Raw genomic sequence first — 27,274 nt, 5'->3', positions numbered from 1 at the left:
GGATTCAAATCAATATATTCCTCCATCACTTAACCTAGTATGTGGGTACTTCAGAAATTTCATGGAAAACTGAATTGAAAGGTAAACTTATTTTGTTAGAAAAACCTTAAATTCTTGCATAGCTTTTCATGACGTGCATGTTCCATGAACTTTTTTTATATTTATGTAAAGGGAACAAATTTCATATATTTCATATATACAGTTTACCATAATGCTTTTGAAGACCCCATATATATGAAGTAAGTTTGGTTGTCTCAGAAATTCTTAAGGAGATAATCAGGAAAATTAATGCACATTCAAAAGGAGGATATTCTAATTTGGATCCATGTAGATTTCACCTTCAGACTTCAATGTTTATTAATTGGCCATTTTATTTTCAATTGTGAAAAGTCATCTGTAGTTGTAGTTAGTTTTATGCCCTCATTTCTTGAAAAGTGTATATCTAATACTGTCCTAAAATATTGATGTACTAGAAATACAAATAATAAATGCTTTAAGTGTGGAACTCCATTTTGCATGGTGAGCTGTTAATATAGTTATGGGGTGCCATAAGCAAAGTTGCCAATGTATCAGATGGACAAAGTTGGAGTAGTCTGTGTAGCTGTAAGAAGAGGCAAGGATCTATAGGGGATTGAAACTTCCTGAAGGTTCCAAACTCCTGTGTGACTTCATCTAGAAACAGGCAAGACTGTGTATGTGTCATTACTTCCCATTTTGTTTAGATAAGAGCAAATGAACTGCCTTTGCCCAGGCCCTCCCTTGTCTGTGAAAAGACAAAGGGTCTGGGGATGCAAAGAGTCCTCCCTAAGGCTTCGGATACAGGTGGTCTGGAGAGCCTCCTTCCTGTCCCATGCTGGAACCTACGATGATTCTGGTGGGTATTCTGGGAGTGGGGGGAGACCCTGGCCAGCTTCCTCACCAGCTCTTGTCTTGCTGATGGAAAAGTCCAATCCAAAAGATGGATGTTGCAATGAGTGAGATGCCTTTGCAGAATATAGAGTATGCACTTCTCTTTCCCCATCAAGAATGATATTTCCTACATTAGAGCACAGCTGAAATATAGGGAGTGGGAGGCCCACTTTGGGGGAGTGGTAATGGTAGGCATTTTCTTTCTTGGTGGGATTTTTTCATATGCTTTTGCTCAGCTTGTAATGCTTCTAATAATTTAGTTTGCTTCTGGCAAATTCCAGGGGAAATGACACCATCCTTTGCTCTGTGAATTGGAATGTGTCACCCTGAAACCCATATTATAGTTAATCACTTTTGGGGAGGTTTGGGGTAGAATGGGGTAGAAAAGAACAGATGTGCATTTTTTTTTTTTTTTGACAGGCAGAGTGGACAGAGAGAGAGACAGAGAGAAAGGTCTTCCTTTGCCGTTGGTTTACCCTCCAATGGCCACCGCGGCCGGCGTGCTGTGGCCGGCGCACCGCGCTGATCCGATGGCAGGAGCCAGGTACTTCTCCTGGTCTCCCATGGGGTGCAGGGCCCAAGCACTTGGGCCATCCTCCACTGTACTCCCTGGCCACAGCAGAGAGCTGGCCTGGAAGAGGGCAACTGGGACAGAATCCGGCGCCCTGACCGGGACTAGAACCCAGTGTGCCGGAGCCGCAAGGCGGAGGATTAGCCTAGTGAGCCGCGGCGCCGGCCCAGATGTACATTTTTAAGGACTGTACTCCTTCCCTTCCCTGAAGATCATCTCCATTATTAGAAAATATGATGTTATTTTGACTTTTGAAGCTTGTTTTAAATGTTGCTATCATTGTATGCTGTTGTCTTTTGACAGCATTAAAATCTTCATGCTTAAAATCATTCATTGAATCCATAAAGAAGGTCCAAAACTAGTAAAACTTACCTATTTCATTATAAGTATATGAATATAGTGCTTATCATTTTACTGAAATTCAGATTTTACAGCAAATATATTTGATAGCAGGACATGTGGAAAAGAATCAGAGGGATTCATTTTTCATTAAATAGCACATTAAAAACTGACTGAATTGGATTATGTTGATACCAATATAGGAACACGCACACCAAAGTTAGTGTGAGAAAGCATTTAATGAGGTTATAAGGAGACACTGTTCATCTGAGGTGGAAAACAAAACTTGGTTGTGTCACCCAGTACCACCTCAAACTTTCTCCCTCTGCCCCCTAGTATAGTGTCTGCCTCTAAAATAGCTTTGTATAGTAACAAAAGATTTTCCATGGTATATATGTGTTTCTGAACTTTAATTCCTAATTTGTTTAAAGAACAATTAAATTATTGGCAACCTGCCAACCTACTGTACTAAGCATTAGTTGCATATATACAACTAGTATGTCTAAAACAACTGAAGGATGAGTACAGTGTGTGTGGGAGTGTGTGTGTAAACACACATATACCTACTTTTTTATCGGCATAGTAGTATGGATCATATGTATACTTACCACAGTGCTTATATACTATAATTCATTCATTTAGAGAGACTTGTGTCTCCTTGTGTAAGTAGTAATCTTTTATAGCATATTCTAACATATATAGAGTTTGCTTCCTGACACATTGTTCAGTCTCCCAAGCAGTAAGTTGCGCTTGTTGCAAATGATCTAAGAGTACTATGTTAAGGATACCTCAAGCAAATCTATTTGCTATCACTTCAACTATTATTCCAAGAATAGTCAAAATATATTTCACTGGTTCTACTTTGAATTTTGATGGCTGTTTTCTTCAGAACTTATTAAAAGTACATGACTCTTCTGTGCTTGAAATATGGTGTGTTCTGGTCTTTAATGTTGACAACATGCCTAGATTCTGATGAGCAATGAATATGTCTGCCTCTGTTTTCAAAATGTTGACAGAATGGTTATAGTTTTCTTTGAGAAAGCAAATGATCTCTCTTGAGATGGCCTGAATGATAATATCTGTGGTTTCAGTTCTTAATTTCTTTCCCATTCTGGTTGATTAAATTCTTCATTTTCTACAGTAGGTAATTCAGAATTTCTTTTCCTGGTTACCTGGAAGACAAATAAAATTAAGACATTCTACCCAAGGTCAAATCAGTGGTTCACCCTGTTATTACCCTTGAGGTTATGCTTGCCATTTGAAGTATCTTCAAAAAATGGGACACGTCCTCCAAATATGCTTAACTTTATAACCTTCTAGGATTGTGTCCCATCTGTTCTTAAACTTATTTAGATTCTCAGGTGAAATCATCTCTTGGAACAGAAGTGGCAGACAGTCTGTAAATGGAAGCCACTGTATTCCCTTTCAGCCACAGCGGACATCATCAGTTTATTACTGACCCTTCTTCATGGAAATGAAATGTGTCTTCTGGATCTCTGTCAGCAGCAATCCATGTACCCTTGAATAATCAGCATTGATACTTACTTCCTGCCTTGAGATAAGATGTAGTTCTCCAAGTTTACTTCCCACTGTAAAGTTATGACTTCCTTTTATTCACCATAAAACTTGTTTTTTTAAAAGTTATTTAAAATGTCTATTGATTAACATCCAATAATTTACATTTTATGGGGTATAGTACAATATTTTAACATATAGACACAGCATGAACCAGTCAGACTAAGCAACTAGCCTAATTTCCTTATTTTAGTGTTTGGAGTCTATAAGCTCCTCTAACCCAATGCTGAGTTCAGTATTGTGAACTAAAGTCCCACTGTGCTATGAAACACTAGAACTTGCTACTTTTGTGTTTTGGTACCATTATCCAACCATCCTTTATCCCCTGTTCCACTGCAAAACTTCTTCATTTGAAATGTGGTCCTTAGCTCTACTTAGTACATCAGAAATTAGTTGGTATATGCTTCATCCTGGATGTTTTGTCAATATTCATATCCTCTGTCCTATTGTCATTTTATGTCTCTAATCTGAACTTTTTCTGATTATCCAGTTTTCATGGCTTCAAAAATTAAAATGGTATACATTATTCTCACTGTGCACTTGGATTCATAAAATTGTGACGTTTAATGTGACTTCCTTAGTGTTCTATTTGATTGTATATTCACTGTGACAACTTTCTCAAGTGCAAGCTTCCAAGTGTTTTCATCTAGCACTGCAGATATTAAGTAGAGTGAGAGTGGCTGATTATCACCTATTGTTAGGATCAAAGAGTAAGTATAATTTTTTGAAAACAGGTATTTTAGGCTACGAATTACCTAAGGATTTTCTCTTAAGGTTAAAAAATCTCTATGGAGACTATAGACTTGCTGTAGATAAGTTATTTTCTTTTCTAGAATAAAAGTATTTTAGTAAAGTTAACTGATAAGATGGTAAGAGTATTTTGTAAAAGAGACATTATGGACACTGGAAAGAACATTTATCTAAGGTGGAAATTTTAGGAATTTTTGCAGTTACTCATTGTTCACAAATCATGCTGCTTATATTTCATTTGACATAATTTTGCCTTAGCTGATAATTATTTTAAATAAAGGAAGTTTTAAAAATTTTTTCGATGCCAGGCTTTGAATATTAAATATATTTCTCTTACCACTTTATCTATGCATTTCACGTAACTGAAGCCTGCTGTTTCCATCCTTGCACCAAGACATCTCCTTACCACCGATACCACCCCTCCACCTGAAAGCACTGAAGTTAAAACACTTGACAAATAAAGGGAAAGTATTTTAGTTACTGCTATTTAAAACAAGAGTCAGATATAGAACTGTTTCTAACTTCCTTAAAAATTCAATTTCAGTGATTAAAAACCAGCGTATCAAAGAAAGTGTGACTTTTACCTTGTTATTTTGCTGATGTTGGAACTTTTTAACTCTAGTTTCATAGGCTTCATTTTTAGAGTGAACTGGAAATCTACAAAAGAAGACAAAAACATGACATCCTGTTTCCTGGGCATCTCAGTGTTAACAACTACAGCTCTTTACTGCTTTATTGTTAAAATTGTAGCAAGTGAAAATGGATAGCGCATTTTTGCAGGTGTCTTTTGTTAGCATTGGAGCAAGGATGCTGTTTGTATCCTCACCAGATGTTGCCATTCAGCTGGCTTTCTGGTGGGCAGTGCTCTCAGAAGCATTGAAAGAAGCTCATGAGAAAGATGAGGGCTAAGTTTGTCTTGCAAAAAAGGGAATTATTTTAAGTCAACTTCTGAGTTGGGGTCACTGACAATTCTGTAATAGCACATTTACATAAAATTAAAAATTCTGGTGTATTTTTAAATTTGATGTATATAATTCCAGACTTCTTATGTACCAAAGAAGTACATACTTTCTGTTGGTAGTATATACACATTTTGCACTCTGTTTTTCCTCTTCAGATCCTAAAACAGGTATAACATTTAGGGCATACCTTGTTAAATACACACCAGTATCACTAAAGTGCGTTATTTCTCTCAGCACTCTGGGCCTTATAATTTCAGGGGAAGGAAAGGGAAAGAAACCTATCCCAGTCCCAGTGCTCGATGGGAAGAAGGCAGAGGAGAAGGGAGCCAGGTGTAATTTAAGGATCTTGAGTAACAAGTTTCTGGTTCTCCCTCCCACCATCTAATACAGAATTTTGGTTTCCACTTGCTTTGACTGGGAGACACGGAGGCTCTGGCAACATCAAGAAACTGGCAGATGGCTGGGATTGGATCTAAGAGATCACAGGTGAAAGGAATGTGGGCCTAGAAACTTTCCAAAGAGCCTGCCTGGTGAGACTAGGAAAGCCACATCTCACTGTTCCAAGAGAACTGAGTTTCCTAAAGTGGTTACTCAAATTATGAATCAGATGATGTTTTAAAGCGGCATAGGACTAAAGTAAACTCCAACCCTTCCTCCCCTGTCTTCCTACTATCCAATGGAGGAAGGGCTCAACAGGGACTACCAACAGCTGCTATGGTTTCCCATGATTGGATTCCCCTACTCCTGGAGACATTTAATCCCCAGAGACGTGATTCGATTAGGGTGCTGAGGAGGTGGGCCTGGTGGAAGGTGCTTGTTAGGTAGCTCTCATAAAAGGTTGATTCTGTGAGTCTGAGTCAGGCCTTTCTGTTGGCTCACTCTGCTTCCTGGCTTGTCATGCGATCCTTCCTCCATGAGTCTCCCACCACTGACATCTTCCGGATTTCAGACGGCTGAATCAGTGCTGTCCATCTGATCTTGGACTCAACCTCCAAAACCATGAGCCAAAACAAACTTCCTTCCTTCCGAAGTAGCTTGTCTTAGGTATTTCTTTTTAGTGGGGAAATGTTAGTACGACAGCTATCTAGAGGGAGAAAAAACGAACCTCTTTTTTACTTTCACAACTACCACCTGTGATCTTGCTCGGGTTGTAACATGCATTTCTGTATTAACAAAAACTCTTCTTGAATATCACTTTGTGTCATTTACTGAATGTGGCCCCTGTATTTGGAAACAGTTTTCATTATTATTAGTAATGTCGCAGAACACTGTTGGCCTATTGAAAGACTAAAGTGAAAGCTTTTAGACCTGAAGTGGAAAAGTCGTATATAATTTACTGTTACATTTAGATTTGCGTTTTCTGTGTATTTATAATTGTGATTAATAAAAGTCAAACTCATTAAACCAGAAAAAGGATCTTCGGAAATGAAACTTTTTTTCTTTGGAGACATTTGCCAAGTTCTTGGTACCACAGACTATGTATACAAAATTTAAAATTGAGGGAACTGAAAAATGTATGTCATGTAGTCATAAATATTGAATGGAGGAAAAGAGTAGAAGGAAAAATAAAGGTGAAAGTGTAGTGAGTGACAATGACTTTGCAGCAGAATGATAAATAGCTGAGTCAATTGGAATTGCTCTTTGTGTGTCAGTGGCCTCATCGTCTCAGTAAGGCACTTGCTCTCAATATCATTTTCCTGTCTTCACTTTCAGGTAGAATAACAAAAATGCAGCAGTGTGCAGTTCTTCATACAGTGCTGTCGCCAGGCAGGGAATCTGTTTTTCCTCACAGGACTGTCTTTGTTGATACAAACAGCCCCTGTGATGCTAGTAGCTGGCTAGTTTACATGAAGGGGCATTTAATCTATTCCTTACCTAAACCCCTGAATTCATTTCTGCTATCCACGTTACATAGATGAGAAATTTGAAGCTTAAAGGGTGTGTGTGTGTGTGTGTGTGTATGTGTGTGTATCGGGGTGTGGCTCAGTGTCACACTTAGAACTGGAACTCTTACCCTGCACTTGGGTCTAACTTTAAAGCCTCTTATATTTTAACCAGTGTGATTTATGGCTGATCAAGTTTTAATTTGTCAGGTGATCCACATCTGAGTAAATGTCAGAGTCATGTAAGTGGTGACATCTTGTGAGGAACTGGAAGGACTGATGGGAGGGAGGGCAGCAGGTCACAGGATTCCTGCAGGGACCCATGACACAATATGGTGAGAGTCTGGGACAGCTCATGGGGCAACAGGTGTTTGTCCTCAAGATGCAGCCATCAGGACAAAACATGATTGAAAAGGGGAGTTGGGAAGGGTAGAATTGGGGCAGTATGGGCATTTCTTCTCCTTGAGAAGTGAAGTATCTTCCTCATTTTCATTCTCTCTCCCTTCCTGTCTACCACCTAGCAACTCACATGGTACTCAAAAATATCCTAGTCTAGGAAGCTTCAACATTGTTGTGTTTTGGAATACCTCAAGTGCAGATTTGTCCCCCTACCCCGTCCCCCGATGGGCACAGGAGAGTGGAGTAGAGCAGCACATGCCTCGGTGGGTGCTGTCCACTCCCACATCACCTGATGCCTTGCTTTATTGACCTCACTTGGGACAACCTAGAGCTAAAGTGATTTTGCTTACTCGAGGAAGAGACATACCTAAAATACAAATTGCACATCTGAAACAGCTGGCAGAGCTGATTAAACTACCACAGGACACATTACTGTTCCTAAGAGCCGCATGCAACCCCTCTTCTCCTTAACCACCTTCTTTTCCCAACCTTGCTCACTGGCTTTTTCTCCCATCACTATGTTCTCTGAAATCATACAAGTGACACATGAGCATATGATTAAAAGAAGTGTTCCCCATTCTCTTCCTTTCTGTTAACTGGAATGATAGGCACATGTACCTATCATTCCACCTTTTGGCTCTGCATTTATTACATATTGGATTGGACAATACAAAGTCACCAATATTTGATTTGTGACAGATAAAATAGCAATACCATATGGTTGAATTTAACATACTTATAAGTATTTGATTTTGTTATCAATTTATTACATACACAGGGTCTGTTATTGCAATAGGCTTTCTAACCTAATATGCCTTGATTTCCTGTGATCACTCCAGTACAAATATATCATTGCTTTCAGCTGCTGTGTTCATGCGGTGCACTGCACAACACTCTAGCTTATCTCCCTCTCAGTGGGCTGTACGATTGTATCACAGTTCAAAGCAAGGATGCTGTGATCATATTTTCGTGTGTATCCTGGTGCACAAGTACAGCTATTTTTGCAGGAATGATTGTCTAACAATAGAGCACTTTAATCAAAAAGTTTATACTGACAAATTTCTCTTGAAAAAGGGCTTTTTCAATGTATACATTCATCAGCGGTGTTTGAGAGAATTAATTTAGCTCCATGTCATTCACACTGGCTATTATCAACCTTTGGCCAAAATCATGAACAACAAGTGATATCTCATTTTTGGATTTCCCTGATTACAGTGAGATTGAGCATCTTCAACATTTTATTGGTCATTTGGCTTTCTTCTATGAATTGCACCTCTGCATTCTTTACTAATTTTAAATAGAATGTCTTATTGATATGTAGGAGTTCTTAATATCGTGTATGTTCATTTTTCATCATTATAGATATTTTTCTTCCACATCATTGTGTAGCTGTAAATTTTATGGAAGTCCTTTTCTTGATACCCTCTGGGTTTAGGGTTGCCTTTATGAGTTCCAAGGTTACAGAAATATTTTTAAAATTATTTTTCTCCTACTTTAATAGTTCTGACTTTAGATTTGGGTCTTTGATGTAGAATTGATTTTCTGTGGTAAGGAGCTAATTTAATTTTCTAAATGAAAGGCTGATTGTACTGTAATAATCAACTACTTCATATTTTCCCTATTGATTTGAAATGCCTGTTAATATAAATTCCCTAATACATAAAGTCTTGTGTGAAGGTTATTCTTATTTATCTGTTTATGCCTATCTTAATGTTCTAAATATTATTTTTCGTATGTTTTGCTCTCTGGAACAGCAACTCCACTATCATTATGCTTCAGAATTTCTATTGTACATATTCATTTCCAGAGGAACTTTAGAATGTCAGGTTCCATATGGAATCCTATTGTAGTTTTAGTTGTGAGAACACCGACAGCAGCAGCACCCTTACTACTCAGCCCCCTACCCTGAGTAGACATTCTGTGCTTTATGCTTGTTATAAAAATTTTATAAACATCAGATATCCCTTGCAGTAGCTCAACAGATGAGCTTTCTCAGTCTCATTATTCAAGGAATTAATAAAAGTTTGAGAAGTAATTTGTCTGAGGCCACTTGATCAGTGCATTTCTAAGTTGGAATTTCAATCACAAATCAACTCTAGAACATGAACATTGCTTCTTAACCACTATTGGATGATTGTCTTTAAAGTGTTAATACTTTAACAGAACAGGGCCTGATTCACCCAGGAGGAGGTTAGGGATCAGGTATGGAAGTAGATAGCATCAAGTCCCCCTGGTGGGAAATTAGGGTCTACGGCCACCAGAATGGGCCAGAGGAAAGTGAAAAATTGGGGTTCTCTAATAAGGATGTGGTACAGAGGGGATAACCAGTGAGGAAATGTTCAGGGAGGGAGGCGGCTGTGTGACTAGAAGGTCATGCCCAGGGAAGGCTGGCAGCATTTCCTGAGCTGGCCCCATCACAGCCGCATGCAGAAGCTCACTGAGGCCAGAGTCCACTACGCAGACCTAATTTGCGTATCACAGGAAGAATTGGAAACTTTTGTGCTCCCTGTTGGTTCTTAAACCACCTACATCCCGCAGTCTAGTTCATGAATAAGAAGCCTATTATGTCTGGCCGCCTCTTCTGACGAACTTCTCTTGATTTCCCTGTTTGAAAATGATGGACTGAATGTATCATAACACATCTAGAGGGTGGAATAGTGTGTGATCGTTAAAAATGATGCTGTGGAAAATATTTAATGACACGAGGAAAGGTCCTAAGTAAAATCTGACTACAAAACAAGTCAGTCTGGGCCCATTTTGCTTTAGAAAACTCTAACAAGTCAATTACATAAACACACTGGGCATCAAGATTGTAACAGTTAATATGACGAATTATACCAGGATTTAAAAATCTTAATTTTCTAGCTTTCTTATACAAAAGCCATTATCATCGCAAATGGGAAAACCCAACTTGTATATACTCCCACACAGATGCATGCACATGTGCCCAGTAAGGTGTAAACCAGGTCTCAATGCTGACATGGGCTCTTTCTGCCTCCTCTTTTGGTCTTCAAGGAGCATTGCCAAAAAGCCTGGAGCAGGGTTCTCGTAGAGTTGTCCTAGAGCAGCCGCATCAGCCTCCCTTGAGCCCCACCCACAGCTACTGAATCAGAAACAAAGCAGAGTAGGGCCCAGCAAAGTGTATTTCAATAAATCCTCCTCTGGGTGACCCTGCTCACTGATGTTTGAGAACCACAGGTTTAAAGGAACAAATTAATGTATTCTAATGACAGGACTCTCAGAAATATTAGTAACGAATTCTTGGGTCTGTGAAGTTGGTGTACTTGACTCACCTGCACGGAACTCCTTTTCCCTGGATGACCCCACAGTCCTGTCCATGGGCACAGAGGCCCGAGTCCCTGTGAGCCAGGTCTCCCTGGCTTGCATGCCTTGGGTTACAGCGACACTCTGCTTCCTCGGTCCACTCATTCTTCACACATTGAGCAAATTCACCGCAGGCCAGGAACTTGCAGGGATCTGCTTGATCAGCTGTAAGAGATGGAGCAGATTTGAATGAGTGCATGGATGGCTAGGCCATGGCACAGGCAGCAGTGCGAAAGCAGACTCGATCTAACTTGCCAATACGCCCTCTTGGAGTGGGCTACACAGTCGTGGGAGCAGACTGGTGTGAGAAGAGAATCACACCATGTATCTTTGAGAAATGAGTTTTATAGACAAAATTGATAACAGAGTTAGCTCCAAATACAATTATATACAAACCTTAGTGTGCTTTAGCCCCTGGCAAGATAGATTTCTAAGCCCTACCCTCTGGATTCCAAGGCAGGAGGTCTGAGATTGGGACCAGGAATTTATATTTCCAAACAGGCCCCAAGTGACGATGATGCTTCCGGTTCATATCATTTCATCTTTTTGTTTTAGAAAATTTGAGAGGAGCGTAGACAGAGCTCTCACCTACTGGTTCACTCCTTAAATGTATACAACAGTTGTGACTGCACCATAACTCCCCAGGACCTCCATCAGGTGTTCCATATGGGTGAGAGAGACCCAAGTGCTTGAACATCACCTGCTGCCTCCCAGCATGGGTGTTAGCAGGAACTTGGAATCAAAGGTGGAACCAGGACTCAGAACAGACACTTAAATTTGGGATGTGGCATTTCAAGTGGCATGTTAACCACTGCACCAAATGCCCTCCCCATTAGTGTTTGGGTTTTTTTTTTTTTTAAAAGTACATATTTAGAAAATAGTCCACAGGGCCTGGCAGTGTGGTGCAGTAGGTTAATCTTCTGCCTGCAGCGCCAGCATCCCATATGGGCGCTGGTTCTAATCCCGGCTGCTCCTCTTCCAATCCAGCTCTCTGCTATGGCCTGGGAAAGCAGTGGAAGATGGCTCAAGTGCTTGGGACCCTGCACCCGCATGGGAGACCCAGAGGAAGCTCCTGGCTCCTGCCTTCAGATTGGTGCAGCTCCAGCTGTTGTGGCCATTTGGGGAGTGAGCCAGCAGAAGGAAGACTTCTCTCTCTGTTTCTCCTTCTTACTGCCTGTAGCTCTACCTCTCAAATAAATAAAATCTTTAAAAAAAATAGTCCACAAAAATGATTGACATTTTTGAGAACTCAGGATGATTTTACAATTTAAAAAACTTCTAGTTTCTTGCTGATCATCAAGGCCCTAATATTAGAGATTCATTCTTCTGGATTAATCATTTACTCCCTATTAACATTTAAACAGACATTCTTCTTCCTTGTCAGCAATTATTCTATTTTACTCTAATCTTAATCCTGTAGGGCTGTCTCAGGTTCTTTGGAAAGTGAACTATAAATCAAAAGACTCTCAGAATATTTAACTTCAAGAGGTCAGTGGCCCTATCAGCTCTTTCTTGTCTTTTCAGAGCTGAGCACGCTAAGCTGTCAGCCGAAGAGTGCATGGCCAGAGTCCCCAGGTGCTGTCGATAGAACTTGAACAGGCCTCTGGTCATCAACCTACTGTTGTTGCTGCCCTGGAAGAGTTTCCAGTTCAATTGTATCAGTCCTTGGCCCTTCTGATTATTCTTTTTATAAGTACCTATAAGGTGTAAGGCACTAGGGAGCAAACAACCATGCATAAGATGATTTTTCCAATAAGTCTAGGGGAAGTAAGTGATGTATGCTGATAACTATGCAAGAAGCCCAATACATAGTCAAATGTAAGAACTGTAAATTAGAGACAAGATCATCAGAGATGGCATTTCAGTATTAAAATGCTGCATTTGGACATGCAAAGACTAGGAAATGCATTTCAGCTGGAGACAGCAGCATGAGCAGGGGCACAAAGGTGGGAAAATGATAGAAAGGTGGAGACAGAACAGGAGAGACCTGGTTGGGAGGGAGCAGATAACTTGCGGGTGCATAGCAAGGGAGCTAGGCTTGGAGAAGTATGGTAAAGCCAGACCCTGAATGTTGTGCTAAGGAAATGGACTTCACAGGTGGGAGTCATAGGAATTTTTGAACAAAGAAAGGGTATGATCAGATGTGTACTTTAGAGGATATGTGAATAGAATTGAATTTTTCACATCAGCATGACTTCAGAGATCATCTGGTCTGGTATTTCCCAAGTGCGAATATTTGCAGAACTCTAGGTCAGCAGGATTTGATAAATTCTATACTAAAAGCAAGTTCAGTGGCTAAATAAGTTGTTTGTTAAAAAAAATTGTGTGACTGTTGGTGGGAATGTAAATTAGTACAGCCATGATGAGAAACGGTAAGGAGATTCCTCAGAATGCTTAAAAGTAGAACTACTGGATGATTTCCCAATCCCGTTATTATAATGGCATATATCCAAAGAAAATGAAATCAGTATGTCAGAGACATCGGTACTCCCATGCTTGCTGCAATGCTATTCACAACAGTCAAGATACAAAAACAACCCAAGGGTCCATAAATGGATGAATGGATTAAAAAAAGTGATAAGTACACACAATGGAGTACTATTCAGCCACAAAAAGAGAAAAAAACCCTGAGGACATTATGTTAAGTGAAATAAGCCAGACGGGAAAAGAAATACTGCATGATCTCACTCACGTGTGGAATCTTAAAAAGTTGATCTCACAGTACTTGAGAGCAGATTAGTGGTTACCAAAGGCTAGGGAGAGGTCAGTGAACCAACACAAAGTTGCTTTTAGGAAGAGTAAGTTCTATGTGTTAAATTGCATGGTAGGGTGATGGTAGTTAACAATAGTGCATTGTATATTTCAAAATAGCTAGAAGGGAGGATTTTGAAGGCTCTCATCACAAAGAAATGGTACATGTTTAAGATGATGGATATGTTAATTATCAATGAATGCACTGATCATTAAATTGTGTGCATTGAGACATCAGCTTTCCCGTTAATATGTACAAACAAGAAAGACAAATTGCTGTGTGAAATAAATGTAACAGGTAGGCCGGCGCCGTGGCGCGGCTCAATAGGCTAATCCTCTGCCTTGCGGCGCCGGCACACCAGGTTCTAGTCCCGGTCGGGGCGCGGGATTCTGTCCCGGTTTCCCCTCTTCCAGTCCAGCTCTCTGCTGTGGCCAGGGAGTGCAGTGGAGGATGGCTCAAGTGCTTGGGCCCTGCACCCCATGGGAGACCAGGAGAAGCACCTGGCTCCTGCCTTCGGATCAGCGCGGTGCGCCGGCCATGGCGGCCATTGGAGGGTGAACCAACGGCAAAAGGAAGACTTTTCTCTCTGTCTCTCTTTCTCACTGTCCACTCTGCCTGTAAAATAAATAAAATAAAATAAAATAAAATAAAAGTAACAGGTTACTATTCTGTGCTTTCTCTCTCTCTCCAACCCCACCCACTTCCATTTTTCTTTTTAGATCTCGTAAGATCAATAAGCTAGTGTCCATCGTGAATCTTGAAGTGGACAAGACAGTCAACTGCTCTGACAAACTTACTGACCCCAGAAACTGTGGACAGGGTGTAGGGGTGGGGAAAAAATTCCAGTGAACCAGGGTGTTCTCTGTTCCAAACCAGTGCCCCCTTGTGGCGAAAGGTATCAAACTGAGGCAGAGAGTCTTGCCCAAGTGTTTGGGCAAGATCTGGTCCTTGAAAACACATTTTTTGGGTCTCCCAGCAAGGTAGATCTGCTAAAAATCTTGATGTGAAGTCCTACTTCTCTGCAGCTTGTGGGTCCCTTACAGACAGCGTCGCCTGGATAGTGTGAACTGACTCTCCCTGCCTCATAGCTCCTAAAGTTAGCCACGTTAAGGTATCCCTGCTGCTGTTTAGGACGTAACTCAAATGTACACCAACAACCCAGGTGATTTCACGTGCAGGGCCTGTGAGAGTAAATAACAGCTGTCAGCCACATTACACTCAGAACTGTCGTCTTGCAAACCGACCAGGAGGGAATGCAGAGGCTCCGTTTCCCCCTCCCTGCAGTGGAGAAATGTGTTTAACTGGGAAAGCTGAAGGAATGCTCATATTCTTTCCCTCTGAAGAGTGATAACAAATGCATGATAACCAAATGAGGTCCCTGTGACAATAAATACCTCTATTTTGCTATGATTTCCTTTAGCACAGCCAGGCGTAGTCTGCATATCAGTAAAACTGCTCAGTAAACAGGCAACAGTTTGAGAAATGAATTTATCCAAATTTAGGGGCCTTGAATCAGGTGCAATTGAAGAACAGATACAGCCAGTTTATCAATTACTTGCTTCCTCTGTGCCATTTATTCAGGATCCGTCTACAGAGAAGGAGCAGACTTCATGTCCCTGAGCTTAGGCGCTGCTGGCTGTGTGTATACCTCCCTAAGGGCCAAGCCAGTGTGCATCCATTCAATACCTATCAGCTTGGCTTTTCAAACCTTTAGCACTAAAGAACTTCAGGCCGACTTAATGCTTCAGGTTTTTTATTACCCATATGTATATTTTATATTTCAGATAGAATTTGAGAGCTTAAAGGTATTCTGGGAACCTTTTATTTATTCGCTACCTTGCAAATGGGGAAGCTGAGGGTTGCCAAGATCATGCCAGTTCTCTTTGGGAACCATGTGAGAAGTTCTAGTGAAGGGAAGAGCTCAAAGGGGGGCTGTGAGACCACATGTTAATACAGCAAATGAAGGCGATTTGGTAAATGAGGATCAAAATAGAAAAAGACCAAATTCACAACACTAATTTGTGGAGCAACTCTCAAACTAACTCTTCTGACCATGCAAGTGCTTTTTCTAGGTATTTTGGTGACCCTCTTATATGTCATTGTTCAAGAGACTCCTGCAACTTCCTGCTTTAGGATGAGCCTGAGAACTGGATATGGGCTGATACTAGGGTGGAGTAGCCCTTGAGGTGACAGAGAAAGGATGAGCTCTGTGATGAATGAAAATTGCTAGATTTTTTTTAAAGCTTTCCCTAAGTATGATTTTCTTTTTCACATTCCAAAGACATTTATTTCAACTTAGAAGGGTGGGGATCACACATGGGTAGGCCATATAGCTATTTGTTTCTTCCTTAACAGATCTTCAGGCACTAGTACAAAAAAGTTAGCTGAACTTCCCACTGTTGGCTCTGGATTTGGTCAATAGTAATAATTTGTATGCTATGTAACAACAACTAAAATGCTCTGTCTCAACATGGACTATAGCTTGGAAGAACAATGGAAAAGGAAAACTTGACACCAAAAATAGATTTGGAAAAACATTAGATGTTGTTTTTCAGAATTTAAGACGTATTTAGTTATTTGAAACACACAGTGACAGGGAGAGAGGGAGTTTTTTCAGCTGCTGGTTCATTCCCTGAACAGCCTCAACAACTGGGTAGCCGGGTCTGGGCCAGGCTGAAGCCAGGAGCCAGGAACCCCATTTAAGTCTCCAACATGGGTGGCAAGGACCCAATAACTGGGGCTTTCTTCTACTGCCTTCCAGTTACTTAAAAAGGGAGTTGGATAGGAAGTGGAGTAGCCAGGACTTGAACCAGTGTGGGATGCAGGCATCACAAGTGGTGGCATAACCCACTGTGTCACTATGCTAGCCCCTAGAAGAATATTTAAGTCAATCAAATTGTGTATAGGTCTGGAAGTAAGGCTTTCATGATTGGTTTATAGACTAATTGATGTACGATTGCCTTAGCTTCTTGGGTTTGCTTAAACCCCCTTCACATAGATATTTTTACTGCTGGTATTATAGAAGGGCTTCTCCATGGGCCTTTACCACACGCAATAAACACTGAATATAGGTTGGGGCATCCTCTGGACTCATTATAATCCATTCTGGCAAAAATGACTTATTTTTCTTTTCTTTTAAAAATATATTTATTTGAGAAGCAGCGTTACAGAGAGGTTTTTCATCCACTAGTTCACACCCCAAATGGCTGCCATGGCTGGAGCTGGGCTGATCTGAGCCAGGAGCCAGGGGCTTCTGAGTGTCCACTTGGATGCAGGGGCCCAAGTACTTGGACCATCTTCTAGTGCTTTCCCAGGCCATTTGCAGGGAATTGGATCAAACTGGTGTCTATATGGGATGCTGGCACTGCAGGTGAAGGCTTAACTGTGCCACAGCACCAGCCCCTATTTTTCTGTTCTTAACTGATGTTCCTACTCTTCTGCCAAGCAGGTCTGACAATCACTTCCTAGAAAGTGCTTGGCCTGAGTGAGTTCAGCATATCAGGATTTGCTAGTCAGCAGCTGGCAGGAGACGTGCAGGTCTGTCCTGGCACCCAGAGGTCCTGGCCTACTCCTTTGTGACCCAGATGGGTTCTGGCTGTGGTCAGAGCATTTGTGTCCTTCTATTTCTGGAAGTGCCCTTCAGGCCATGACTCTGGGTGGAAATGACAGTAATATATACAAACAGGAGAATATCATTTACTGAGGGCCATGATACATTTGGCACTGTGCCCAGGCTCTGGAAACATGTGTGTTCACTAGTATTCACAACCACCTTCTAAATCTGTATAGATATTTCTGACATCATTTTCACAGGTGAAAAAATGGAAGCCCATGTTAGCTAAGTATGACTTGTGATTGACATCCACAGATGTCTGTTTACAATCTTCAGATTTCTATATCATTTTAGTGATTTTTCAAGTGTAGCGTTTCTAAGAGATACCCAGGACCCGCCAGGGACACAGAGTGGTGAGGGAGAGTGTGGGGAAGCCCCCTGCATGCTAGTACCTGCACTACCATTGGTCAGCATGTCAGACTTCCACCAATGCTTTCTGTTGAAAAAAACGCTCCTCCAGCTAACAAAAGCTCAAAGCCACCACCTGCTGCCACTTCTGCAGGAGGCAGAACATTTCTTGCAGAAAATGCTGCCTGACACTACAGTGGCTCCAATTGCTTTTTCTGTTGTTCCAATGTGACAGCACTGAACATGGCTTGTAAATAAGTGAGCTGCCATATCAGACCTGGAGGTGTTTGTATCATTCTGCGTAAATGCATTTTAAGTATTAGTTTCTCCTTGGGATTTGCTTATCTAATGTCTTTTGCATGCATTTCAGAGGTCCTGAAAAGCATTCCCACCTGGCTGGCTGAGGATGGATGTCCTCCGCTCCCCATCCAACCATCAAAGTACTGAAGCAAATGTCCCCTGGCTGCAGGGAACACTTTGAGGCATTTTACAGCTAAAGTGTAAAGGCTTATGGTCCTGGTCATCAAAAAATTCATCAGTTCGCGGACATTATAGCTTCCTAGTGATCTGAGACGGTCTCTTTCTCAAACCTCCTTCTGGTCCTAAGTGCATTCATGCTTGTCAGGTCTGAAAATAGGCTTTCTCTGACTGCAGGACCTCTGAGGTCTCTGCCTGCCTTCCCAGACATAATTCAGCCCCATTCTGTCTGAGCTTGTCTCATAATCTAGGGGCTGAGTATGGATTGACTTTCTCCCCAGCCTTGATCATCTCATCATCTCCTTTCGTGTTGTTCCCAGCCCATTTACGCATTGGACAGGAGGTGAGGCACCTGCTTTTTGTTTCCACCTAAGGACAGGATTTCAGCTCAGCTTGGTTAAAACTCGGGCTTTTTCAGGGCTAGCTGGGGTTGCTGAGGCTTTGTGTTTTTTGTTTTGTTTTTCCTTAATGCGATGAAACTCAGTGTTCGCTAGATGGCGCCCAACAGCCAAAGAAGCTGGATTAGATTTAGGAGATGAGATTTTAACCTCCTGAACTGACTTGTGTCTCCTTAAAAACCACCGTTCTGCGCACCTGGGTGGAGGGAAGCAAGGTCTGGAAGGCATTGGCACAGCGGTGGGGGCAGCTTCAGGGGACAGCCGATGGAGCCATTGTTAATCCTTGTTACTCGCTGATCAGGGCCTGCCTGGTTGCGTGAGGGTGGTGGGAACTCCTGGATCATGGTCTCTGCTTTTTAAACCTCAGAGCTCCAGCTCTGCAGGGACACAGCGCCCCACACTGCCACGCCCTGGCGCCCAGCGTGAGCAAGCCTCATGCCTCAGCAAGGTGACCAGATTTCAATTGGTTCTACTCCTGTCCTAACCAGGAGGTTGTGGTCATGGTTTTGTTGGTGGTGGAGAGGAAAGGGCTCCTTTCTTTGCCTAGGATAGCTAGCAGTCAGTTACAGCCTGCAGGGGGGAGGTCATAGTCTTGGGGCCCACCATATTTTTTGGGGCCCATAAAAATGTTTTCTTTAAAATCGGAAAGAAAAAAAAAGGCTAACCAGGATTGTATTTGTTTTTACAAGCACAGAGTCTTAAATATATTTTTAAAATATTCTTTGTTAATATGCATTAAGGCAAAAGGGCCTAGAGCCCAGGAAATCTTCATGCAGCCCTGGAGTCTGTGCCCTTCGGACAGCATGAATGCGGCTGTTACATAGTGCTGGGGCCTCGGGCTTGATCATTTGAATAAATATGTCCTGCTACCGACTGTTCATACAGTGGAACCCAGGAACCCCACCTCCCACACAGGCCGCTGGTGCTTCTTCCCCCAAATCTTGAGGACACTGTGGGCTTGGCTGTACTTGCAGGAAGTTAGCTCACTCATCCCTCTGTGGACCCTGAGACCCCAGCAGAGTGCCCTCCCTGGGTGGGAAGGCCTGGCTCCCAGAAACTGGCTGTGGCCTTGGGAAAGGCTCTGGATCTCACCTTTACATGGAGTATTTTCACTAGGTACCACGAATGGCCCTCTGCTCAAACACAAATCTCCCATTCTGAGCCTTCTACTGGGGTAAAGGCAGTGGGAGTGGCTGGCCAGGTATATGTGGCTGGCATATGTTACCTCTCTGTTGATGCAATTCAGTGATTAAGAGAATTTAAATGGGCCAGCACTGTGGCATAGTGGGTAAAGCTGCCGCCTGTGGTGCTGACATCCATTTGGGTGCTGGTTGGTGTCCTGGCTTCTCTGTTTCTGATCCAGCCCTCTGCCATGGCCTGGGAAAGCAGTGGAAGATGGCTCAAGTCTTTGGGCCCCTGCACCCATGTGGGAGACCTGGAGGAAGCTCCTGGCTCTTGGCTTCAGACTCTCCCAGCTCCAGCTGTTGTGGGAGTGAACCAGCAGATGCAAGACTTCTCTTTCTCTCTCTGCCTCTCTGCAACTCTTTCAAATTAGTCTTTAATATAAAGATTTGCATATAAGTTACTCTGTCATTGCTTTATTGGTATTGGCCTAAAATGTTTTGCTTGTGCCTTACTGCTGAAGGTAGGATTAGAGTGAGGATAATTATTCAGTGATAAATAGCACATGGCACAGCCCCACGCACGTGATTAGAGTTGATAATTGAGTCAGTTATTGAAGGGAGCCCTTTGTGGTTTAAAGGGGAAGCCATGTGAGACGCTCTGGGTTTTGTTCAGTTCTTCACCACTCTCAGCAACTGCCACGAATCATTGATCGTACCCTCAGTCTCTTCTGTGAGAGGGAATGCATGAATGCCCATACATATCTTGCCCTCACTGTGAGGTTGAAGGATTATCTTAGCTTTCAGCCAGTATATGTATCTGCCGAACTGAGGTGTCCTCAGTGGATTGATGTCAGTAAAGAGGGAACTTGGGCAGCAGGAGAGATGGCCCCACAGTGGCCTGAGCCCTGCCCCCGACTTGTGTGGAAGGGCCTTAGGAGCATCCTAAGGGATCCATATGGGGTAACAGGGGTGCAGAAAGAGGGCACAAGTTGAAACTCTGGAGGGAGTTGAAATGTCCCATCTGCAAGCTGGTGCCATACACTAAATCCCCTCTGGGCATTCTGGGAGGCAAAGGCCAGCAGGGTAGACCCACGAGCAGGGCCAGGGATGTAGCAGATCAGGAAGCAAAAGAAGAGAGGCTGGAGAGAATCACTGGAAGAATTCCCATGACTACCTGAGTTGGGAGGGGACAATCATTACAGTTCAGGTAAAGAGAATATTGGAAATTTGGGACATTAGTTTCTGAGAATGAACACTTTTTTTTTGTTTGCATTCTAATAGCATGACAAAATATTACAGGAAATTTCATTTGGAGAAGTATATATACTAATAAAATTGATTTAGGATTAATTGAACAGAAGCTTTATGTGGTCACTTTCTCAATAGATTGAACAGCCTCTGCATCCCCTGTGTGTGTGTGTGCGCGCATGTGCGCGCATGCACGCACTTGGGGAGGGAACAGTTGCAAGATTCCCTTTGGTAAACTGGCCATCGGGAAGAGTTAAAAGAGGAACAAAAACTGGGTTTGATTGTAGCACTCAGTAATTGTGTGACTGGTAAAAGGTAAATGACTTAAACTTCTGTGAAACACAGCTTCTTCAATATCATGGAAGGAAATAACATGTTCTTTGCACTGGTATCTGTTAAGATAAAAAAATAGTGCCAATTAATGGTGACTCTCATTGTTTTTATTGTCATGGTGATGAGTGACAACTACCACTTTTTCAGAGCTGGTGACTAAATGGGAGTCTTACAAATCATGCACTCTTTTTTTTCCCTGAGAGAAAACGAGTTTGTTGATGCCCATCTTCACTGAAAGCATCCTGGATGCCAGACTGTAATTAATTTCAATGTTTATCATTTACCAGCCTTGAGGTCTATCCATTTATTTTTTTTTTTGAGGCGGTTTCTTAGGAATTCAAGAAGAGAATAAGTTCTTTGTGGCTTTGCATTTGTGAAATCTTCAACCTGCATAGCTAAATGGCATAAAAGCCTCATACGCTTCTGAAGAATTTTCATAGCCGCCTAAATGAAAGACGACTCTAGTTGCCAGAGATGCTGGCAGAATACTGAGCAAGCTGTGATTTATTCGGTTTTTCAGTTGATAAATCACAGAAAGTTCTAACATTGGTTTATACTTTTTATATCACGGATTCATTTATTCAGGGAGTTTGCAAAAGGTGAATAGCAAACCAAACACAGTGATAACAGTGTCCCTTCTGCCACATGTCTGCACCTCTGCAGGTGTTCTTGGGCCTAATGGATGGCTACCTCAATCCCAGGATGTACGGAATTCATACGTTGGTCTGCATGTGCCATGCCATCAACCTAGAGATCGCATGAGAATTTTCACACTCTCCTCTCTAGTGCCAAAACTAGTTACTGGGGATTAGTTCTCCCTCTCAGCACTATGGCCACAAACGACTTTTCCATCCTGTCCATAGGTAAAAAGCAAAGTGAAAGCTTGATCAGAATTTATGTCAAACTTTGCAAATCGAACTAAATAAATGGTCTGTTGGGGCAGTGCCTGTACATATAATGAAACTGGGGCCTAGACAGAACTCCTACTCTGACTGAGATGGCCTTGGCCTTCCCCTCAGCTTCATCGAAATTCAGACAGGTCTCTTTCTGCCTCCAGAGCCCTGATCTCCATTAGAGCAGTTAATTTAGAGGAAGTATATTTGGAGACTCTTCCCGTGCACCTTCGAGATGTAAATCTTTTACAAAGCTCCTTGCTAGTTTTACAACCCAGCAGTGTCTTTCCTCAAGGGCCAGGGAGCATCCCTTTGAACCGGAAGACAGGGCTCCTGTCTCCCAGTCTCTGGGGGAGGGGAGGAGCCTACCTCAGGAGGGCATGTTGGACAGAACCCAGCTTTGATGTGATCCCATCCACTACAGGGTCTGGTTTCTGCCCTGGTCATTCCACGCGTGTGCCTTTGCAAAGGGTCCTACTGTGCTAAGAGCTGTCTGTCTGCCAAACCTCCTGTTTCCCCATGAACTGCTGGCACTTCTCAGAATTCCATTCCTGGCTCTCTTCCTCCTGCCCTACACATTATTCTGGGCCCCCTTTACCTGTTCTCTGGCTTTAGCTGAGTTTTGCCAAGCATAGACACTCAGGCTTGGCCTCTCCTGGCCTCTGACACCTACCTCACAGGCTAGAGGTCAATTCACCCAGTGTCCAGTTCCTTGGAACTGATTTCCCCAAAAGCAGTGTGTTTATATCCTAAAGCTCTTACTGATTTTTCACCTTCTTATATGCATTTAAAATAAAAAGGAATTAATCTGCAAATAATACTTCATGATTATCTAAATTTTCTAGCAATTTCCAAACTTGCAATATTTTAGGGATGATTAAACTTGATTTTTCTTCTTCCTTTTTTTTTTTTTTTTTGACAGGCAGAGTGGACAGTGAGAGAGAGAGAGACAGAGAGAAAGATCTTCCTTTTTCTGTTGGTTCAACCCCAATGGCCACTGCAGCCGGCGCGCTGTGGCCAGTGCACCGTGCGGATCCAAAGCCAGGAGCCAGGTGCTTCTCCTGGTTTCCCATGTGTTGCTCCCCCACCCGTGGAGGAACGACACCGTCCCGGGTTAGCTGCCGCCCCCCCGCTCCGCCTCCGTGGAGGGGCGGCACCCCCACCGCTTTCCCCGCTTCCGTAGAGGAGCGGCACACCGCCGGCCGGCTCTCTCGGGGGCTGCTTAGATGTTCCCCAGATGTTTCCTGGTGCATATTGTCTCTCTCTTCCTTTATAGTCCTCTTCCACCAATCCCAACTCTGCTGCCCACACGCCGAGCACGCTGCTCTCCTCCAATCAGGAGCAGGATCAGCTCCTGCAGCTTATCAGTCAAATTGGCGAGGCAGCTGTATAGAAGTTGTTTGCTGTCTCTCAGCGCCATATTGTGGGAGATCAGATGTATAGAATTAGTCTTAGTTCCAGAAATTTAGTCTAGTCTCAGTTGCTCCTCACACCCATGAAGGTGCAAGGCCCAAGCACTCGGGCCATCCTCCACTGCACTCCCGGGCCACAGCAGAGAGCTGGACAGGAAGAGGAGCAACTGGGACAGGATCCGGTGCCCCAACCGGGACTAGAACCTGGGGTGCCGGTACCACAGCTGGAGGATTAGCCTATTGAGCTGCGGCGCCGGCCAACTAGATTTTTTTTTCTAATTTATGACTGGAAGACACTTTCAGGAATACTTAGTACTTTGAAGATTTTTGTATTTTCCAAAGTTTTATTAATTAAAATATCATTAAGCCACAGGCGGAAAAAAAGACAAGGAAACTAAGAAGAGAAATAGAATGACAAAGTGGAGGACAGTGTATTTGACAGGCTTTAGACAGCCTGGCTCCGAGTTACCTGGCTCAGCCTGCATTGCACTTCCTCCTGCTCGGAGATCCCTTCACTATCTCCTCTGTATCCAAGGCTTCTATCACAGTGGGATAACTGAAGTATAACCCAGAAGTATCTGCACTTTCCTCCTGCTCTGCCTGGACACCCCCCCCCCCCACCTCCCCATACAGACACGGAGGCAGAGATCATTGTCTTTGGCTGTTGACAAAGCCTGCCATGGTGCTCCCTCTCCACTGTAGAATTAATTAGTTTCCCTCTCCTCTGTACTTCCTAACATTTCCATCCACATCTTGATTACAGTACTAAACAGGCTTTGCCATAACTTTTTGCATATGCCTCTATTTCTCTTGTCAGGCATTTAGTTCCTTGAAGGGAGAGATAGGGTCGATTCATCTTTGGGTCCTGAGGCCCACAGGAGTGTCTGCCTCCTGACAGGTAATCCATAATTGTGCAGTGAATATGTGAACGAACAGGGACCCAAACCATGATTGCACTATCATTTACTTGTCTAACTTTTCTGTAACAGTGAATATAAGGGCTAGAGGGTCTAGGAGCAGGGTAATTGTTGCTGATTTAAAAAAAAATTAACATCAGGAAATGGGGAAAAGTCTACTGCATGGCTTTCAGTGTCATATTAGGATACAACCATATTTGGTACACAGGGACTACCTGTGGGCCACTCTGACCAGCCACCTGCTTTTGTATAACTAGAAAGCTAAGAATGGTTTTACATGATTAAATGGTTAAATTTTAAATGGTTATGTAAGCACTTACATAACATCTTCGATTTTGCTTTTTGGCTTACAAAGCCAAAAACATTTACTGTTGAATCCTTGAAGAAAAAGTTTGCTGATGCCTAGAAGGCAGCAACTTTGTTTGACTTACTATTTACTATTGGTTATGGCCCAGGCATTTTACAACTCCATAAAGTTAGAAGTTAATGCATGGAAAATGGGTAAGGTACAATGATTGTATTTTCTGTTTTGTATTTATCAGTCATACTGCACAATTCTCTTTGGTTCTCTGGCTATTAAAAAAAAATTCCAGGTTCTGTATTCTCTCTACATGAGCTTTGTCATCCTAATGATTACTCTTATTAATAAGCTAAGTAAAACATTAATATGTACTCACTATTTTTTATGACAGCTACCTTTTTAAAGGATTTTTTTTTTCTTATTTGAATGGTTGAGAGTGAGTGAGTTAGGGGTGTGTGTGTGTGTGTGTGTGTGTGTATCTGTATCTGTCTGTCTGTCTCAGGGCAAAGCCAACCTGAAGTTAGAAATTAAGAACTCAGTTCTGGTCTCCCATGTGGGTGGCTAGGGATCCATCTAGAACCATCATCTGATGCCTCCAAGAATGCAGTTAGTAGGAAGGTGGAATTGGGAACCAAAGCGGGACTTGAACCCAGGCACTGGGTCTGATTTGGGATGTGGGTGGTTCAGGTGGCATCTCAATTGCTATGCCAAATGCCCGCCCTGATAAGTTTGTAATAAACATTTTGAGGTTGATTCTTTGACACATGTTGGGAGCCTGAGGAGGGTAGGGCCAGTGATTCTTGGAGGCTGGGGTACACAGGACAGGAGGTGGGAGGACCTTGGCTTTGCTTACCCTTCAGGGCTACCTAGCACTAGCTCCAGTCTTCTATTTTTACCAAGAAGGTGGTTAAGAGAGTGGCAAACTGGTAAGAAATCTTTGGGTCTTCCGGCTGGGGAAAGGCTAACTTGATAAAATGCCTACTCTGTTTTAGAGTTCCCTCCCATAGACAAAGCTAAGTATCTCAGACATACAGTATTTCCAGCAGCAGCCCTTTTCCTCCCTGAAGATTTCCCCTTTTAATTCTCTTTCAAAATAATTTTCTTAGCAGATTGGACCAGCGTTCATGATGAGTTCAAGCAGATGCTCGAGAGATCAAAAACCTGAATCGGGGTGGTTTCACGTACTTGCTGGAATGACCTTCAGGTCTCAGGAGGGAATGTGATTCTCAGGGCCCCCCAGGCTGCTCCCGTACAAGGTGAGCACTGCTGTGCATCAGCCCAAGCCATCATCCTATGAGTATGAAAAACTTAAACTTGTCTCACTCTCTGGATATCTAGTAAGAAATAGAGTATGGAGCGGGAATTTACTGAAAAGCTGAGTGTAACATTTCAGTGGCTTTTGCAAAATATCTCCCTTTTAGACATCACCAGTGATCATTCTTCATCCTGACTCGCTGCTCTACTTGGCTTTAGCATGCCTACTTCTCTAGAAATTTTTGAGCTGATCAGGCTCAAAATTGATTGACCTAAGGAAAGTATACAATTTCCCTGGTTGTCCAGCACGCTCTGGCCTTCCTGTACTGTTTCACCACTAAAAATACAAATTGGGCAGGGCCCCACAGTACACTAGGTAGCCTGGAGGCATTCTTAGGTAGTTCAGCATAAATTTGGTCTAGCAGGGACTGAAACGGATGTTAACATTTTTACTGCTATTGACTGCTTAAAGGAACAGCTCCATAGCAGAGCAGTTCACAAGAAATTAGGAAGATAATTTCAGGTCTAACCTTGACAAATATCCAGTCATGTGACTTTTTATTATTATCGCTACTACCCCATGAAGGTCACAAATAATAGTCAAGTTAATTATGACAATTTTGGAGCAGTAACTGAGATTTATTAAGCAACTACGATGTGCCAAGTGTTATGCTGAGTATTGGAAATATTCTTTCAGTTAATCTCTATAATTGTTTCTATCTCCTTTTATGCAGTTGTGGAAATTGAGCACCGATGTTAGCACACAGAATTCACATTCAAGGTTATGGACCCCCAGACCACTGCTGCACTGTGCTTCCTTCCAACATCACCAGTGTCCCTTATGTACAACCCTGGCAATGCCCTGCCAGTCCCCCCCCCTTCTTCCTAAGGCACTACTTAAATGGCACTTCCATTGAGGAACCTGCCCCACACCAGTGCTCTAGCACACTGAGGTCTCTCCTGCCTGCATCCACTGGCACGTGTTGCTAGATGGGTTCCTAAGTAAACTGTGGGCTCCCCGAGGGATCCAGGGATCGGAAAGGGAGGAGATTGGGCTCTCACCTCCCTGGCTTTCCTAGCTTGTCCTTCCTGGTGTCTTTGTCAATTGACTGAAGAAATCTGTCTATAGATCCTGACTGGTGGGGAGCTGCTGGTTTCTTCTCAGTGCAGAGGTAGTCTCTTACTAGCATTTAGGAGGCTTTTGATTTCACAGGGAGTCTAGTCCTACCGAGGCTCTTCTTCCCGAGGTAAGCACAACCAAGGCTCACTGCCTCAGGGCTCTCTGTCTTTTTAATGATCCGTTTGCTAAGGTACCCGGGCAATTTTCTTAAAGTTGCTCAAAGCAGGCTCTGTCAAAGATAAATGCCTCCCACTGAGTCTTTTGGCTTGCATTTGGCCCAAGGCCTTTTCCCGCTGCTTTCATTGTTAGCCCTCAGAGAGCTAGAATGTGTGTTAAAGATTCACTTCACTAATCCATAGCCAATTAGGAAGC

General features: G+C 42.7%; 1 protein-coding gene across 1 annotated transcript in view; it reads right to left on the bottom strand.

The window, feature by feature from the left end:
- Positions 1-1,301: 1,301 nt before the first annotated feature.
- Positions 1,302-27,274, bottom strand: part of IMPG1 (interphotoreceptor matrix proteoglycan 1) — a 153,594-nt gene continuing 127,621 nt past the window's right edge. Inside the window, exons 17-19 of the mRNA XM_089333537.1 lie at positions 10,682-10,877; positions 4,729-4,801; positions 1,302-2,991 (exon numbers count right to left, since the gene is read on the bottom strand). Coding sequence (XP_089189663.1) covers positions 2,914-2,991; positions 4,729-4,801; positions 10,682-10,877 — 347 coding nt within the window. The 3' untranslated portion in view covers positions 1,302-2,913. The remainder of the gene's footprint in view (positions 2,992-4,728; positions 4,802-10,681; positions 10,878-27,274) is intronic.

Source organism: Oryctolagus cuniculus, chromosome 5, assembly GCF_051225735.1.
Source record: "Oryctolagus cuniculus isolate XC-2025 breed Fujian yellow rabbit chromosome 5, ASM5122573v1, whole genome shotgun sequence".
Taxonomy (NCBI): Eukaryota; Metazoa; Chordata; class Mammalia; order Lagomorpha; family Leporidae; genus Oryctolagus; species Oryctolagus cuniculus.
This window is presented reverse-complemented; position numbering and strand designations above follow the sequence as displayed.